A 17,485-nucleotide genomic window follows, 5' to 3' on the forward strand; every position below is an offset into this window, starting at 1 on the left:
TAAAAATAATAAACCAAATTGAACATTTTAATCTGTGTTTACCAATTCTTTATTCTTATTTCATACTTCATATCATGAGATAAATTCTAACCTAACTTTATACAAATATTTTGTATGCAGGCAAAATGCTAAATTTTATGCTTTCCTATATGAAAAGGTACCCAAAATATATTTATTACCATTAAAGTGATTCTTTTTTCCAAATATTACCTTATGCAACCAAAAATCTCACAGAGATTGTTTGGTTACCTAACTAAGTTATTTCGAAATTATAGTTATGAAATTATAACAGTTGAACTAATTTATTTCGCAAGACAACAAGAACAAAAAAGAGGAGCTTAATGTAGGTGTCGAGCTAAGAAAAGACGGAGAATTAATAGATTAAAATAAGAAAAAGACGTTTTCAGCTATCAGAGTCTTCGATAAGAAATCTTTAATCAAACAAAATATAAATTTAATCTCGAACTTATTCAACCTTATCTAGGAACAAAAAGATCACTTAATTAGTACATCAGTTAAGAACAAACATAATTTCTAAATATTCTTCATGTGCCCTAGTCAAAGTGTCCATGGTGGGTCATAGTTAAACCACCTTTGACAAAAAAGAAAAAAGAAAAAAGAATATACACAAATGAATGGACTCAAGCAAAGACCCAATACAAAAGCATAGACAAAAGAAGGAATCAATCAACCCCTAACACTAGTTTTTATAACTTTACAAGATTTTCAAGAGCATTTTTGACTCCACTAAAATAATTTATCCACACCCTTTAATCCTTATAGCATATTTTCTTCTCTTTTTTTTCTCTTAATTTATGTTTTAAGCAATTCACAATAGATCAACCAAATATGCCAAAAAATAAATAAATCGAGTTGTATAGGTTTATTGTACGTAATCTTACTCTAATTTTTACTGAAAGTTGTTCCATGACTTGAATTCATAACCTCCTAATCACATAACAATAACTTTACCAGTTACTCTAGGGCTCCCTGACACTTTACTAATTGAAATATCACAATTTAATCTGTAATAATTGACAGGCAATGTCTTCCATAACAATTAAATCAAAGTTAAGTAGAAGTTTATTGATTCTTGATTAATTACTTCCTTGCTAGGATTAATTTGTAACCATTTTTATTTTTGGTGCACCAACTAATATTTTGAAAATATTAAAATGACCATTTTAACCCCTCAATATCATTATCACTATTAAAAGATCACTAGTTTTCCATTGAAATTTACCACTGAAAAATGTTTGATAGTTATTCCCACCGATATTTTGATTGAACGTGAGGGAAAAAAAAATAGTGGCATCTTCATACGGTAACAATAGAAAGCTTCGATGAGCATCTACACTATTGAAAAGAATCACTATTTTCCCTCTAAAATTTCCCTGAAAAAAAATTCATTAGTTATTTTCACAGATGTTTTAATTGATAGGTGAAAAAGAAAATAATAATAATATTTTCATATAAAAAAATTAGAAAGTTTCTGACCATTTCAGTGAGAATGGTTATATCAACCAAAGGTCATAATTAAAAATAAGGGTCATGTGAAAGATTATGTTTCTCAATGTTTATAACTTAGACCAACGAAAAGGTCATCGAACTGTTCAGTTTTTGACCAATGCGCCGAATTTCGATGACTGCTTGGCTCTTCCTGCATGGTTTAATTTTGAATATAACACGATAATCATATTTTTATTTGACTAATTAAATTCCCCCCAAGTTAATTATTCACATCGAGGGTCAGCTAGCAAACCAATTCTATGAAAATTCCACAAAGTTGAGAATAAAATAGTCTTAAATAAGTTAGAATACCAAGATTAGTTAACCCTATACTGTGACTTAAGTTTCCTAGAAATTAGGATGTACTTCAGATTGGCCTTGCTCAGTGATAATTCTTGAATAATTTTTCAGGTTTCAGGATTATCGAATCGTCGTTCACAAGGGCTACCACATGAGTCCAGAGGGAGGCCTACAGTTCTTTTGTCTTCAAGATAAGCTAGCAAGCTCCAGTTTCGATCTTTATCAAATCTCATAACCCTGCAGAAAGAGGAAGAATAAAGGAATTGAAAGAGAAATGTTAATAGTAATAACATTGCATGACCTACGGAAAGCATGCATATGTTTCAAGGTTACTGTATGACCCAGTGGGCGTGTACTCGACATATTTGTCCCACCTCTAAGAACATCCAACTGAGCAAAAGAAGAAAAAACAAGAAGAAGCAGAGAGGAGATGAAGCATTTACGACATAAGTAAAATATTTACTGCTTACTTATTGATTGAAATGAAATAATAATGTGTATAAATGGTGATCGTGTTGTCTAGATGTATGTCTCTACACATTCTCCTTGCATGTTTCTTCCATCTTGAACAATTCTGAATACTCGTGCATGACACAAAATATTGATGACCAAAACTAGTTCGGTTTTATACTTCCCAGTGTGATCTCTCAAAATCTCTCCTGCAATTACCACAGTATGAAAGCATACGCTCCTCTCTCTCCCCCTTCCCCCCCCCCCCCCCCCCCCCCTCCCAAAGCAGTCCAGCACTATAACAATAACAAGAAATCAGAAGGCAAGGACAAGAATTATGTCTTGACAGGATGAAAAGGAAAGATAATAATCATAACCGTTCAATTCCCTCGTCAGTTCTAGATTAATCCCCCAACTCATCCCTTACCCTTCCCACTTATCTGAAGCAAAAATAAAAGCAAACGTATAAAACCTGAGTTGAAAATGAACATAGATAAATTAGAGTAACACTTATTTGTACCTCTTATGAATTCAGATAGCACATTGCCTGTGCTTGAAGATAACATGAATCCTTGTGCTTTCTCCCACTGCCAATGTGAATTCCATTTTTAATCCAGTCCTCACGATGAATCCAGGCCTCCCTACTAATATCAAGAATTCCGAGGATCTGCAGTGCATAGAAGTGATACTCTATAGAGTCTCATACAAACTTAAAAGTGAAGCATGGTACAAGATTTGGTTGAACAGGTATCACCTTATGCATCATTAAAAGAAAATCGTCTTAACAAGATAAGTACAATCCTGGATATAGCAATCTCAAATTGAGCTGGTGGTTATTGGAAAGAAGAATTCTACCAACTGTAATAGTGTACCATTTAGTATTCTTCAGGAACTAAGATTATTAAACAAAAAGCACAACACAATACAATGATTGTCCCTTTTAAGATCTTGAATTGAGATGTTATTCATAAATTATGCACCAAAATAGGTTCAACGCAACAATAATCTGTAGCATCAACTGTTCTTTAAGCACTGTAGTGGAGTCTTACAGGTCAGTTGATGCGATTAGCAGCCCCATTACGCTGTTCAGACTCTTCAGTGCCATTTATTTCATTTGTGACAAAAACACACTTCAGGTAATGCTATAATAAATAGTTATTATTTATCAACTCCTTTTATTCCTTTTATAATTGTGGTGTGAGAGGTACCTTGGCTGCTTATTATTTACCACCTCCTTATAATAACTTATAATACAAAGCCCTAAATTGTATCAAAGCCATATTACCAGAATGTAGGATTTAGCCGTTAAAAAATAGTGTGATGGAAACTAAGCAGAACCTCTAATAAAAATAGTGTCTACTTACTGCTCCGCCTTTCCACGACACAAATGCTGGATTTGTTCTCGATTGCAAGACCTAATATATGTACATACAAACGTAAATGTAAATTCTTGACAGCAACTTACTATATAAAAAGAGAATAAAAGATGAGAAGAAAACAAAATGATGCAAGTCTGCAAGGACAGTAAGGGCCCCAAAAAAGGATGGGTACCCAAACACAATAGTTTCTATTGCACCTATTTGAGCCAAGATTCTTCAAAGTTCCATTCCAAATATTACCCACACATGGTCCATTTTACATGTGTATTTCAACAAGTTGGATTAGTTGACGAAGGAATCGACATACGGGGAAAAAATGGCAACAACGACAATCACTACGCTTCATATCCGTGCAAGTTGGTGTCGACTATATGAATCCGAAACAGAACAAAAAACACTTAAGAATTTGTCTTTTATCCATTCATTCCAAATATAAATCTTAAATAGATTGCTCTATCGTGACAACTATTTAATCCCTAATACTTTTTAAACCTCAAAATACCCTTTTCATAGAAAACACCTAACTCCCTCTTCATTCCATTTTCACCATTTGTTCTTCTCTCTTTTGTGCTTAGGTCTATTGCATTTATCATAAAATAATTTACATTTATTAAAAACAATCCTATCAAATCAATTTAGAGTAAATTGATACATAAGTTAATTTGTAGTTGAATCAATTAGAATTAACAATAGAGGAGTATACAAAGTTAATAGAGCTTATAAGCTAATGGATCAGACAAACCAACAAATTAAAAATTGGCCATGGAAACAAATATGGAAAAGAAGAATACCCTACAAAGTATCTTGCTTTGTCTGGTTGTTTGCCAAGGAAGCAACTCTTACTCAAGACAATGTCATGAAGAGAGGGATAACCTTATGCTCTAGATGCTTTCTCTGTGGGGAGACTTTAGAGAATGTGAATCATCTGTTTCTACACTGCAAGTACACTCAACAATTATGGAGGATTTTTTTGAGTCACAAAGGCATCTCCTGGACAATGCCTGGGAAAGTTTCTGAGGCTTTAAAGAGCTGGGAGGAAGCAGGAGTACTGGCAAAAGACAGAGGCAGATGGAGACTTATCCCTGCTTCAATATGGTGGGCAATATGGAAAGAGAGGAACTCTAGGTGTTTTGAGAGCATAGAAAACAGTGTGCAGAAAGTGAAGCTCAACTGCATTTTGCTATTATGTTTTTGGTGTAATCAGTTATACTCAAATGATACTGTCTCTATAATTGATGTTTTAGACTCAATATAGCCATAAAGCAGTAAGAATTTGGGGCTTTTGTACATAAGGATTGATCAAAAGAAGAATCTACTTCAACCGATATGCCCCCTCCAACACATAATTACTTATTTATAAAATAATTTTTTATACTTAAAAGGCATTATTAGTATGTGATGCTTATCAAATAATTTGTACTCATCAACAAGTGAGAGCAAGAGACGTGTATGTTTCCTAAGGAAATACCAAGGAACTCTCATATATTTATTTTTGGATTCTCCTTTCCCTTTTCAATTTGTTTTCCCCTTTTATGGTCTTCAGCATGCTGAAAACAATCTAAGCATCTGAAGGATATATTTAATATTTGAGAAGGCCAAACATATAATGAAACCTTGGGATGGTAACGGGGCAGGACTGATATAAATTTATTTGATTAAATTAAGAAGCCGGATTATGCATTTGGCAAAGAGAAGATATAATGTACACAAGATTGTCAGCAAATGCATATTGAAGAATGACATAACAACTAGAATAGAAAGAAATCAAAAGCTCAAAACTTACCTCCACAGTGTCAATTGCTTCATGTGAAGGGATTGCATGTAAAACTCTGGATACGAAAGTGAGCAGTTAGCATAAAAGCATACTATTTTGTTAGCAACAAAAAACATCAAAGCATACTGATCTCCTAAACCATTTCTATAGCTTAGAAAATTTTGAACATTCTACTTATTAGCACTTCCCTGATAACATGCCAAAATGCAGTCGCCTAATTATGCTTTAAAAATCTTCTAAACAGAGAGTGGAATATTCATTGATGATATGTATACATAATTATGTCCAACTTCTAGCAACAGGGGCATTGTTTTCTTTTTCTGTTTAAATTCAGGAAAAACTAGACTTGAAACAAACCTTTCCTCCACAGCAGGAATGAGACCATAAATCAATGCAGCTCCACCAATCTGAAGAGTTGAAAAATATCACGCTTCAAACCACATGACAATAACTATAGGTTAAATGCCTTAAACAACTAACCAGTTGCATGCTGCAAAACAACTTTCTCTGTAGCTCAATACGCCCTGTCAATTGTAAGAAACAAGGCTCAGAAAGAGTATATCCAAAGTCTACCACATTATAGAATAGATTACTATTATCACCTGTCAAAAGAATGCTCTTTGTAATAGCTTCAGCAAGTCCAATAATATCTTCTTTCTTTGGCTTTGTTTGGAAAACTGGGTAGCTCTCCCACATCGGATATGCACCACCACCAGGGAAGTCCATGTGCCATGTGTCCTCAAGCATATCATCATAATCGTTAAACCTATTTAGATGCAATAACTGAGCACAGACGGAGGGAGAAAGGATTTAGTGACATCATATATATTTAACTTACCAAGAGCGGGGTGGCGGAGGATAGACATCTGGAACCAAAAGCATTGGGTAAAATAAACCCATTGGGGGAACCTGTATTAGCAAACTATCAAGCACTAATATCAACCCTTGTCAATTCAAGGTTTCATCTTTATCAGCAAGTACCAAATCTGCCTCTTTCTTTTGAATTTTAATTTTGGATTTTCATTGAATTATGATTAATAAATAACTTTTCTGGATTAGACAATTCAAGTTGTCAAACCATGACAAAAAACACTAGCTGCACTCCCTTGTAAGCAGTAACCTTGTGATATATTGCATTGAAAATGTTGCCCCAGAAAATTATGAGGCATAAGCAGAATTTATCTTCGAAGAGTTAGAATGTGAAAGTTAAGCAAATGGCATTAACAAAAGCAAAATAAATACAAGAAGATTTTGAGGTTAAGAGGTATACATTAAGAGCAGTCAGCCTAGTCTTATGAGATCCAGGTTGCATTCCATCTTCATATGAATGTATCATAGCAACAGCTTCTACTTCCCCCTCCTGGACAGTGGAATAAATTAAACATGCATTTAGGTGTTCATGTAAGGATGCATCATATTGATCAAGAGTTATTATAAACAGTGTGGTAGATTACAATAGAAAGTGATAAATCAAACAAATAGACTGAACATTATCCAATAATTGTCTCAATTCATCCCAAGGACACATTGGATATACATTCCCAGCTTCATATATTGATTACCAAACTGAGGAATATCCAGTAATGGGCTATACGTGTTTCTAGCATATAAATGTTAAAAACCTTCAATTTGTATTTTTCTACATATTAGGGAACTCACTTTGATCTGACAGTAGGACTCCTTAAGTCTGTTAAGCAGCAGCAAATCTACAGGCTTTGACAGGGCATCAGTCCGAATAGGTGGCCATGTTTGATGATGCCTCTGAGTCCAGAGAAGGCATCTTGATATATCCTGTTAGAATTATTATTATTTTTAAAATGACAGATAGGTTGGCTAAGAAAGACGAAAGACAATTAAAAATCATTGAGGAAAGACTAAAGGAGAAGCCGAGAACTTAATAAATTGCTTCAAGCTTGACGCTGAAATGTGTAATCATCTCATCTAAAAGCTTAAGCCATTAATGAGAGCACATTTTTAATTATTTAATTCTATTATGTATCAACACTTGAAGACACAGAGACCCCAGGTTTTTCCAAAAATTCCCTAGAGCTTTGCATCATTTATAAATTATAAAGACAAGGAGAAGAAAAGTTTGTTCCAGCATATAAGAACAAGGGATAGTTAAGTTTGTTCTAATTATCATAATATTGAACTTTGCATCATATGATAGATCTTTGGAATAAAGTTATAGAATATAGACTTGGGGATATTACAAAGGTGAAACCAGTTTGGATTCACCAGCAATAGATCTAAGATAGAAGTAACTTTAGAGGGAGAGGGAAATGATATAGAATTGACCTAGAAAAGGGTATGATAGAGTGTCAGGAAAAGTCTTTTGGGTGGGTGTATGAGAAGAAAAAAACACATAAAATATTAATATCTCACAAAGGACATGTATGAAAGAGCAGTTACAAATGTTAGAACTGCGAAAGGAGAAACAAAGGAGTCATGACTCTGAGTTTACACTAGAGATCTGCCTTGAGAGTTGAGCCCGTACTTAATTACCCTAATTATGGATGACTTAACAAAAACACATATAATAAGGTTTTGGTACATGCTATTTGCAGATGATATTGTATTAATAGATGAAACTTTCAAAGCAGCCAACCAAAATTTGGAACTATCAACTATGGAGAAGCAATTTGGAGACTAAAAGATTTAGAATATGTAGAAATAGACAAAATACAATGCGTTGCATTTTTAAACCTTATAATAACACTGAAGGTGAAGTGAGATCAGACGAGACTGTGATACTCAAATGCAAATAATTCAGATATCCAGACTCAATATTCTGTGAGAATGGCATGATAAATAACAATGTAACACAGAATTACAATGAGATGGTTGAAAAGGAAGATTAGTAGGGGTGCAATTATGCGATAGAAAAATACCTAACAAAGTGAAATTTAGAGAAAAATCAGTTGAGATTCTTTCGTTGTTGTTGCTACATTTATATCAAACAGTAAGTGTGAGATTTAGCGAATTTCTAGGTTTGAGAACCCTTAATTTGCCTTACAAGAAAAGTAATTTAGTTTGGACATAGCATCATGTGTCTTTTCAGTGACTTCTCAGATTTGATTTGCATAGTTCCATTCGTCTTTCCGGTGACTCCTCAAATCTGATTTGCGTAGGGTTGTGCCATCATTCCAACCCTACCCATATTATTTCTCTTTTTCAATAGGGTCATTCCATCAATTCGAACTATCCTATATTATTTCTATTTTCTAGTTGGGTTGTGACATCATTCTAACCCTACCCATATAATTTTATTTCTTAGATTGTGACTACCTTTAGCCATCAAATCTAATACTCCGGTATATGAGCATGTTCTGGCCAGTTTTTTCGGTGACTTGTTTAATATCGACTGTCTATTGATTCCAACACGAACCATGTACTTTATACTAGATTTTGAGCACTTACAATGTTCGCTGCATTGTGAAGAAGTCTATATGGAGCAACCACCTAATGTTGTTGCTCAGGGGGAGTTTAGTAGCTTTGTATGTTGATTAAGTAAGTCACTCTATGGTCTAAAATAGTCTTTGCAAGCTTGGTTTGGGAAGTTCCAACACTGTAATTTTATCACTCTGTGTTTTATCGGCATTATGCATCAAATTCAGTATTTCATGAGAAGATCAAGCACATTGAAATTTATTGTCAATTTTGTGAAGTCGAGTGATCAACTTGCAGATATCTCACCAAGCCCCTCATCGGTCCTCGTGTTAATTACATTTGTAACAAGCTAGGTACATGAATTGTATGCACTAGCTTGAGGGGGAGTGTTTGAATATGAATAGGTTTATACAATCCTATTAGAATAGGAATAGGTTTATACAATCCTATATGAATAGGAATAGGTTTATACAATCCTATTAGAATAGGAATAGGAATAGAAATAGAAATAGGAATACTAAATAGTATCCTACTTGGTAAAGGATTGTATTCTAGGGTCTATAAATAGGGTCTCAATTTAATAATGTAGACATAACACAACAATTCAATAATATTCTTCTCATATATTTCTCACAGAATAGAAAGGTCTAAAGAGAGAGGAATGGATATAAGGGATTCATAAAGTCGGAACTAATTAGTTGGCATTAAGGCATAAGTGATTGACTAATTGAACAAGGATAAGACATTTCAGTTTCTCTATGCAAATCCCACTTCAGTTGTCAAGCATAAGCAGCCTATTGATAGCAAAACTATTCAATAGAAACATCCGATTAAACAAGTTCCCAGTTTATTATATGTCTCACCCTACTTAAAAAAGAAACTCAGATGGCATCTCCAAGAAATAAAAATGAAAATAACTTCTAGTATAAGCAAAGCATAAAAAAATAAAAAGAAAAAAAAAATTGAGCTTCTCGACTTTTTCACTCTGCAAAGTAAAATCCATACTTTTTACTGAATGCTCACCTCTCCACCAAACCGTAAAGATATCTGTGTTGTGGGTAGAACCACTCCATCCTGTACAATAGCATCAACCATTAGCATATGAACACATGGAGGAACAGCATAAAGGTCAAATAGCAATTTTCAGATGTTCTTGTTAAAAAGCATAAGAATATCACAGAATTCTCTCTGCTTCCAGATTTATGTAACAGCAGATGTATAGACTGTAGGTTATCTACATAGATAACAAGGCATTGACAGAGCAATTGGGGAGACCAAGGGGCAGTTGCCCTGATATTCTTGCTTAAGAGTTAAGACACAGGATTCATGCTGAAGCAGTAATCACATTGAAGTAATGACAATGAAAGATGTCACGCCAATGATAGAATAGCACTCTCAGAATCCCAATTTTCTTGTATAATTTTAACCTAGTATTGAGACTATGGGTAATGAGAAATTTTGTTATACTTGGGTGTGCATCAATAGCACTGATGGTACTGGATGTACTAATCATGATTCATGGCCTGTCATAATAGGTGGCGAGAGCCGTTCGGAAAATCTATTTAAGAAATAAAGAGGAAAGATACCATTACTGTGAGTCTGTGAAGAGTGATGCCTTAGTAACATGAATTATTTTCGGAACGTTATCATGATTCATGTCCAGTTATAACCACCACCCACTTCCGCAACACACAAGGAAAAACCCTTGCAGTATGCCAGTATCAAAGTTACCAGAATCCTTATCCCGGATCCCATTTCTAATGCTGGAGTGCTATAAACAAAGCTGTAACAGAAAAGGGGCTTAATTGTAACTTTCCAACCATATAGAAGGTAGAAATAAAGCCACCATACCTCAACACAGATAACAGATGTCACTTGAGCTCCTATGTTGACAATGCATGCTGTTGATAAACCATTTCCAAAAACTGCAGCAAGACCTTCCTGGTTTAACCAATTTAAACAGAACATGAGTAACAAAGAGGATTTCACACATTTTCATCCCTACTGTTTGATTACATGGTACAGTTAGCACTTCCAGTTAGTTGTTTTCAGTCATCTGCATTTCCAAGAACAGGCAATTGCATATTCAAGAGTAAAGTTTTCCTATTTCAGCAAACTTCTTAACATCCTGAATGTTTCTTCCTTAGCCCTCCTAAGGTAACTAATGGCACAAAGATCAAGAAAGGAAGGGAGACTTTTAAAGCTTGTAGCATTAAACATGCCATAACATTTGTGTCACTATAAAAGTTTGTCATTAAGGATAAAATAGAAGGTTTGTGTTAATATTTCCTAACTTAGAAAACTCTCGGGTTTTTTTTAAACGAAGTAAAAATTGTCACAGGAACTGGAACCGAGGGGAGTAAATAATTTAGATCTTGGATTATCATAAGAGCCAACTAGGAAGCGGAAAACAAAACATTGATGAGACACCCTAAACATAGGATTTTTGGGAGCAGAATTATTAATTTAAATAGTACACCATCCCAAACCTCCTCCAACTATGCCCAACTTCAAATAAATAAGTGTTTCTAATATATTCTGACCCTTCTTTTTTCATTTCATCAAGAAGTAGGTGCTCCATAAGAAAGAAAGTGGGCCCATCGTTGGGCAAATTATTGCTAAACGTAATGGTGTACAAGATATATCTTCCTATTTTCCTTAAGTAAATGAAAATGAAATGTATCAACTTTGATCTACATCAAAAAGCCTAAAACCAACTTTCAAGAAGTAGCTTAAAATTTCTAGAAAACTAAACGTGATCCCCTTTTAGAAAGTGCAGCAAGTCTATCAAGAAACTTGCAATGAGGGTAGTAATATGTAAGGTCTTCTATGATTATAGCTCTAAATGGCACTGCTTAACAAATACATACCATACACACAAGTTTTATTGGTATTATTGTTGATTAGAAACATGGGGCAAGCAATTATCAGATCTTCATAAAAATAGAATGAAGCAATCTATATATTTCAAAGTTCATGCTGTCATGTATGTCGGTAGTTGGAAAATTTTATGAACAGGTTAATAAGAATGAAGGTTTAGGTGCAACTTGTGTGCATATAATCACTTAATAATGCCTAAAAAGTTCAGCAACATAATATCACCTGGTGGACTACTGCTGAACCAAAGCGTAAGTCACGCAACACAATAGATAGCATTTCCTTGATTTCTGCTTTGCAAAAACAACAAGTAGTGTTACATTTTCTATAAGGAACAAAAAGTGCTATATCAACGACAGAAAGGGGTGATCATATGGTAAAGTCACAATCACATACAATAACATCGACAACAACTATGTGTAAATCCCAAACAAGTTGGATTCGGCTATATGAATCCTCACTGACCACGTCTCCAGTCTTAGAAAACTCTTTTACCTTGTTTGTGCATGGACTATGAAGCCTCCTGTAAGCTTTTATGAAAGAAAAAGCACTCTCAGGAAATGGACACAAAACAAGAGAATAAAACATAAAAGATCCAATGACCAGTTTGGCCACTAAATTCCTTGTGATGAAGTACTATGAGGATAATGGATGGTTTGATTAACGAGTCAATGAAGGTGGTGAAATTTGAAAGAATTTCCAGGCAAAGAAAGTAAAATACAGAACTTCTATGTCACCCACCAGCACTGGCAAGTTAGCATAGAGACTGACATGAAATTAATGTTTTGTTCTTCTTCCTATTCGATCTGATGAAACTAAAATCTTTTTAAAATGTTCTATCACTGTTACAGTCCAATCTGGGTTCATCTATCCGAAGTAGGGATGGCAAAATGGGTAATATCTATGGTTATCCATCCAACCCAACCCATTTTAAATGGGTTGGATACCTGATGTTTTTTTTAAAAAAGAGTAAATATGAGTCAACCCATATTATCCACTTAAAGTATGGTAATTTAATGGGCAAAATAGATAAAAACTACAGGCCACAGCATATACTTTTTTTTTAACATAGGCTACGGTCATATAGTATTATGTTATTTCCTAGAATTTAGAAAGAAAGGAAAAAAGCAGGTTATAAATATTGTTTAGCATTTATTTGCCAGGAAACACAATGTCTTGCTAAATTCATTTCCTTGGAAATTTGTGAATGTGGTTTGACATAATAACTGAACTATAAGCATATTAATATTGTTGGATTGTTCAAAGGGAATAGTTGATATTCTCTTGGTTCCCCAACAAAATAATGCGGTAGAGTAGCCACACAGTACATAAAACTAGTAAAATGAGCTCTCTTGGTTCTATGATATAGTAGGTATTGTCTTGATACTATGATAATGATAATTTTGATCAGCTTTGGTTGGGTAATTTAGACCCACCATATTCCACAATGATAATGTTTTTTTATTTTTTTTGATAACCGAGAAATTTGTCTGTGACCCGCCCTTTGGACCAATCACAGCCTTCTAAACTCAGTGGATAATGGGCCCGCCCCTCTACCCTTCTCCACTTAAATACCAGGCTTCGCTTTGCATGGTGTGGGGCTTGAACCTGTGACGTAAGCCACAAATCCTCCACCTTTTGCCACTTGAGCTAGGCCTTGGGGGCTTCCACAACGATAATATGGACAATACGGATGTCCATATTATCCAGTGAGCAACCTATTTTTTATTTGTGTTAAATATGACTGGTCAGGTATTTTATCCATTTTTGTTTAACTCGTTTTCGACTTGTCCATATCCGATTCAATCCGTCCGTTTTCCATTCCTAATCCGAAGATTAGTCACTTACCAGCAATCCCTTAGACATTAACAACAACAACATACCCAATGTAATCCCACAAGTGGGGTTTGGGCAGGTTAGGATGTACGTGGATTTTACCCTTACCTTTATGCGGTAGAGAGGTTGTTTTCAGTACATCCTACCAAAGAAATTAAAATGACAATCTGAGGAAACCATAGGGAAATTTCCTCTTCACCAAACTGTTGGGCTTCTCCATGGACAACAAGACCCTCTTTCAAAGTTCTTGCTCTGAATTCCGATTTTCCTAATTTCAAATCCACGTAATGGATGAGTTGAGAAATTTTCCGAGAAACCATTTTATGATGGGTAACTATCTTCAGCATTTGGAGAGGCAACGAAAACTTTAATGCTTGGAAAACTAGTCAAGATAAGGAAAAGGCAGAGGAAAAGTACTGATCTTTCCATTTCGTCATTTGGTGTTAGCAGTAGGAAGAGGAGGGAACATGGGGATATAATTTCCTTTTGGGCCTACAAATTTTAATTTCCCTTTCCTCTTCAATTTACCCACTTCTTATACTTCTGCTCTCTTTTGCCTTACCTTCCCCATTCCCAAAATCAGTGGAAACGAGACCAGAACAGCTCTTTGGATTCATCTCAATCTATTGCCAATTAAATTGATTTTCCTCATTTCAGTCTGCAGGACAGCACATATGTAAGAGAACACACTATCACAATTTTTTAAAAATGATAGTGGTGTCCGGGCCAATTTGCACAACTCTGAGCTAGTCCACCTACTACAGCACACAAGCACAAATGTTGGTAACCTGCCCACCAAGGCTGGAGCAGCTGGGGATTCCCACTGTCACACACACATATCTCTCTCTTGATAGTCCAATTAGTGGAGTATTTATTTTCTCTAGAACACTGAAACTTCACATTACTTCATCAATGAAAACAGGTGTCCCATGGATGACACTATGGCATTTTTACAAACCAACTCAGAGAAACACATAAGAGACCTTATGCAGATGTGAATTAGCGAAGCTAGCTAGACTATGAGCAGCTAAATTCCAAGATCTAGTGGTGTATGCACCTTATAATATTTATTTCAAAATTGCAGATTTGACCAAAAATAACAAGATTCTAGCCTAAAGATAAATTTACCAGAGTTCTGGTTTCAGACACAGAAAAAATGAAAAGGAAAAAATAGAGTATATATACCACGATTGTCAAATGTCTCTGGAATAACAAGGATTGCAGAATACATGTTTCTCTCATGATGAGGAATATGCAATTTCTCAACCAAAATCCACTCCCATATAGTATGCAGGTCTTCGAGAACCTAAAATTCCCCAAGTATTATATTAAAATAATGGTCACTGGACCTCTAGTTAATCTGAAAGAAGTTACATTTATACACCTTTCGAAAAACCAACAGAAAAGTTCTCAGAAAATCATGCCAATGCTCAATGAAAAAATTGGAAAGGGAAATCCAACATTGATTTCAAAAGTAAAGTTACTAATTTTTTTTTGAAACTTAAAAGTAAAGTTACTAATTTGTGAGTCACAACTGGAAGAAGCAGATGCACATCAAATTTTCCATGCATCTAAAGAAATCTTGAAAGAAGATGTTACCTGCTGCGTCGGGTAATATTGAGATACATTCAGATGACCTCGGCGTATAGGACGCCGCAAGCAATATGGTTCAGTTGGGGGTATTCTTAAAGCTTCCTCTCCACATATGTACTCTCTATATTTACGTTCACTGGAATTAGGTTCAACCTTAATCTTGCTTTCCTTCAGAGTGGGCGACTCGCTGGTATCGCCCTCGTTGGGTACATCTTCTTCTGCTATTGCAAAACATACTTACTCATTCTTGAAATAAAGGTGTAAATAACAGAATAAACAAACTAAGCATGTTCTTGTACCAGCTCCTATTGAAAATCAAACAAAAGCTAAGCCAATCAGAAAATATCATCTCTCCGACATGGATGTTCTGATCAATTGAGTAGTATTCTCATGGTGTACAAGCCTTAAAATCTTTTATATGCACAATAGGTAGAAGCTGAATTTCCAGTAGAGATATAACCAAAGAGTTCTTAATATTCAAAACAAAAATTTTGAGAGAAAAATATTTCCAAGTCCAAAATTTAAGATTGGGTCATCAAGTATGGAAGAGTTGCAGTATAATATCCTTGTCATAATGCTCATTGGCCATTTGAGAAGCTTGACATGGGAACATCAGATGATATCTAAACGCATAAAGATCTCCCAGAAAATATGAATTAGACCACCCACAGAAGCACTAGTAGAATTATAGATGGGGAACCATTCGGCTGCTTTAGGCATTAATAGCAGAAAATATAGTCATGCCAGCTGGAACATAGGGCTACTTGCCAATCAACTAACTGGCTAGGACATCACTTGCGGACAAAGAAGAATGAGTAGTAGACTAAAAGAGTATTCAAACTCCATACAAAATATTGTGTATCTGTACATATAACTGGTTTACAAGAAAACTATACACCATCTATAACTTTCAGCATTGACAATGCAACAGCCAAACCTGAACGAATAAATGCTTCATTCAAAGAATGAACAGGTTACAGTTCTTACCTGTTGTTGAAGAATGAGGGACACTTTTCTCGAAAACATCAGTCCAAGTGAACACGGGCTCTTTCATGTTATTTTGCGGAGGATATGCGTCTACACGCCCCATCTGCGCAGATAAACACAAAAGCTTGTCGATAGAGGTATTCCAGAAAGCATGACTATAGATACTTTGTAATTCAACTAGTTTCGATTCCATTAAAATCTTCCTGATAAAATCTAGCTTCAAAACCTCCAATAACCACTCCTTACCACACATTTACATGGAAATCTTGCAGAATCCAAGAAAAAAAAATTCATATTATACTTTAAAAAGCATAGAGAATTCTCCCTGGTACCTTGCGTGGATAAGAATTGTTAGCTACCTCCTCATCCAAAAATGGAATTCTCAATAGCGACGCAACCTGATAAAAAAAAAAGTGAAACATTGAAAATATATTACAAAATATTCATGTCATCGACCTATAAAGTTTCATATTTGTGCTTATATGATTAAACATATTTTTTTTCAAGCTCAAATATATAATTTAAACATTTGTTTACTATATTTCATTGTACTTACAATGTCATACGCTCTTTCCCGTTCCATATGCTGTGCAGTTGTAACCTGAGAATTCAGCATCTAATCCACCAAAAAAAAGGATATCATCAAAACACATAAAAATACACCCTTGCAATATGATCAACAAACTAAAGATGACTTAAAACTTCAAAACTAAATTTTGCGAAAAATCACAAAAAACTGCATACTTAACTACAAAAATTCACAAAATAGCCTTACTTGATCTTGAGCATTTCGTTTCTGTAACTGACTAGTGCGACGGGAAATGCAATGAGGTATATTGAATGGAGTGTCATGTTGAGCCAATCCTATTCTAATATTTGCGGAACCTAAATTACAGTGAAGTATTTTACTTAATTAGCTAACAGAAAAAAAAAAAAAAAACTGGAAATTGAGAGAAGTTAGGGTTTAGTACCTGGATTGATGACGACGATATTGGACCCGCGTTCAGTGAAGATGTTAGTAGGAACTGCTGTTTTAGGGTAATCCTGTGTATAGAAACAAAAATTGTTAGATTGAGAAGAAGAATATAGAAGAGTGAAGTGTGTATAGCAATGGTGAAGATGAGCACCATGGCTAAAAGCTTGAGGGAGCAGAAAACGGTACTGATGAAGAAGGGGGTTAGCTTATATACTGTTTGGAATTTGACCCGATACTCAATTTCTGTACAAATTAATTTGACTCAACTTAAATTAGCTTAGTTGAGGTTCCTTGTTAGTTAATTCATGATTAATATTTCTTAAGAAAATTATTTAACGGCCTAAATTGAAAACTTACTTTTTATTATTAGTACTCTTTTTGGATTTTTCTGAAACTTTTCTCCTAAAAAATAAA

General features: G+C 34.7%; 1 protein-coding gene across 3 annotated transcripts; it reads right to left on the bottom strand.

Moving 5' to 3' along the window:
- Nucleotides 1–1,668: 1,668 nt before the first annotated feature.
- LOC125839626 (actin-related protein 9) lies at nucleotides 1,669–17,234 on the bottom strand. 3 transcript variants are annotated; one of them, XM_049518623.1, is made up of 21 exons: nucleotides 17,223–17,234; nucleotides 17,067–17,139; nucleotides 16,871–16,980; nucleotides 16,652–16,711; nucleotides 16,428–16,493; nucleotides 16,096–16,198; nucleotides 15,115–15,323; nucleotides 14,701–14,821; nucleotides 11,905–11,969; nucleotides 10,654–10,743; nucleotides 9,826–9,876; nucleotides 7,072–7,203; nucleotides 6,683–6,772; nucleotides 6,251–6,321; nucleotides 6,015–6,178; nucleotides 5,893–5,936; nucleotides 5,770–5,819; nucleotides 5,422–5,467; nucleotides 3,624–3,674; nucleotides 2,780–2,926; nucleotides 1,669–2,056 (listed from the first exon to the last, which is right to left on the bottom strand). In XM_049518623.1, exons 1-20 carry the CDS (start codon nucleotides 17,223–17,225, stop codon nucleotides 2,783–2,785), a joined length of 1,743 nt encoding a protein of 580 aa, XP_049374580.1. In that variant the 5' UTR covers nucleotides 17,226–17,234; the 3' UTR covers nucleotides 1,669–2,056; nucleotides 2,780–2,782. The 3 variants fall into 3 exon arrangements, with proteins under 3 accessions (XP_049374580.1, XP_049374579.1, XP_049374577.1); XM_049518622.1 differs by having other exon boundaries at nucleotides 1,669–2,046; nucleotides 15,115–15,326; XM_049518620.1 differs by having other exon boundaries at nucleotides 15,115–15,326.
- Between the last annotated feature and the right edge of the window lie 251 nt (nucleotides 17,235–17,485).

The sequence above is a fragment of the Solanum verrucosum genome, unplaced genomic scaffold (assembly GCF_900185275.1).
Source record: "Solanum verrucosum unplaced genomic scaffold, falcon-dt-bn FXZP01000306.1, whole genome shotgun sequence".
In the NCBI taxonomy this organism is placed as follows: domain Eukaryota; kingdom Viridiplantae; phylum Streptophyta; class Magnoliopsida; order Solanales; family Solanaceae; genus Solanum; species Solanum verrucosum.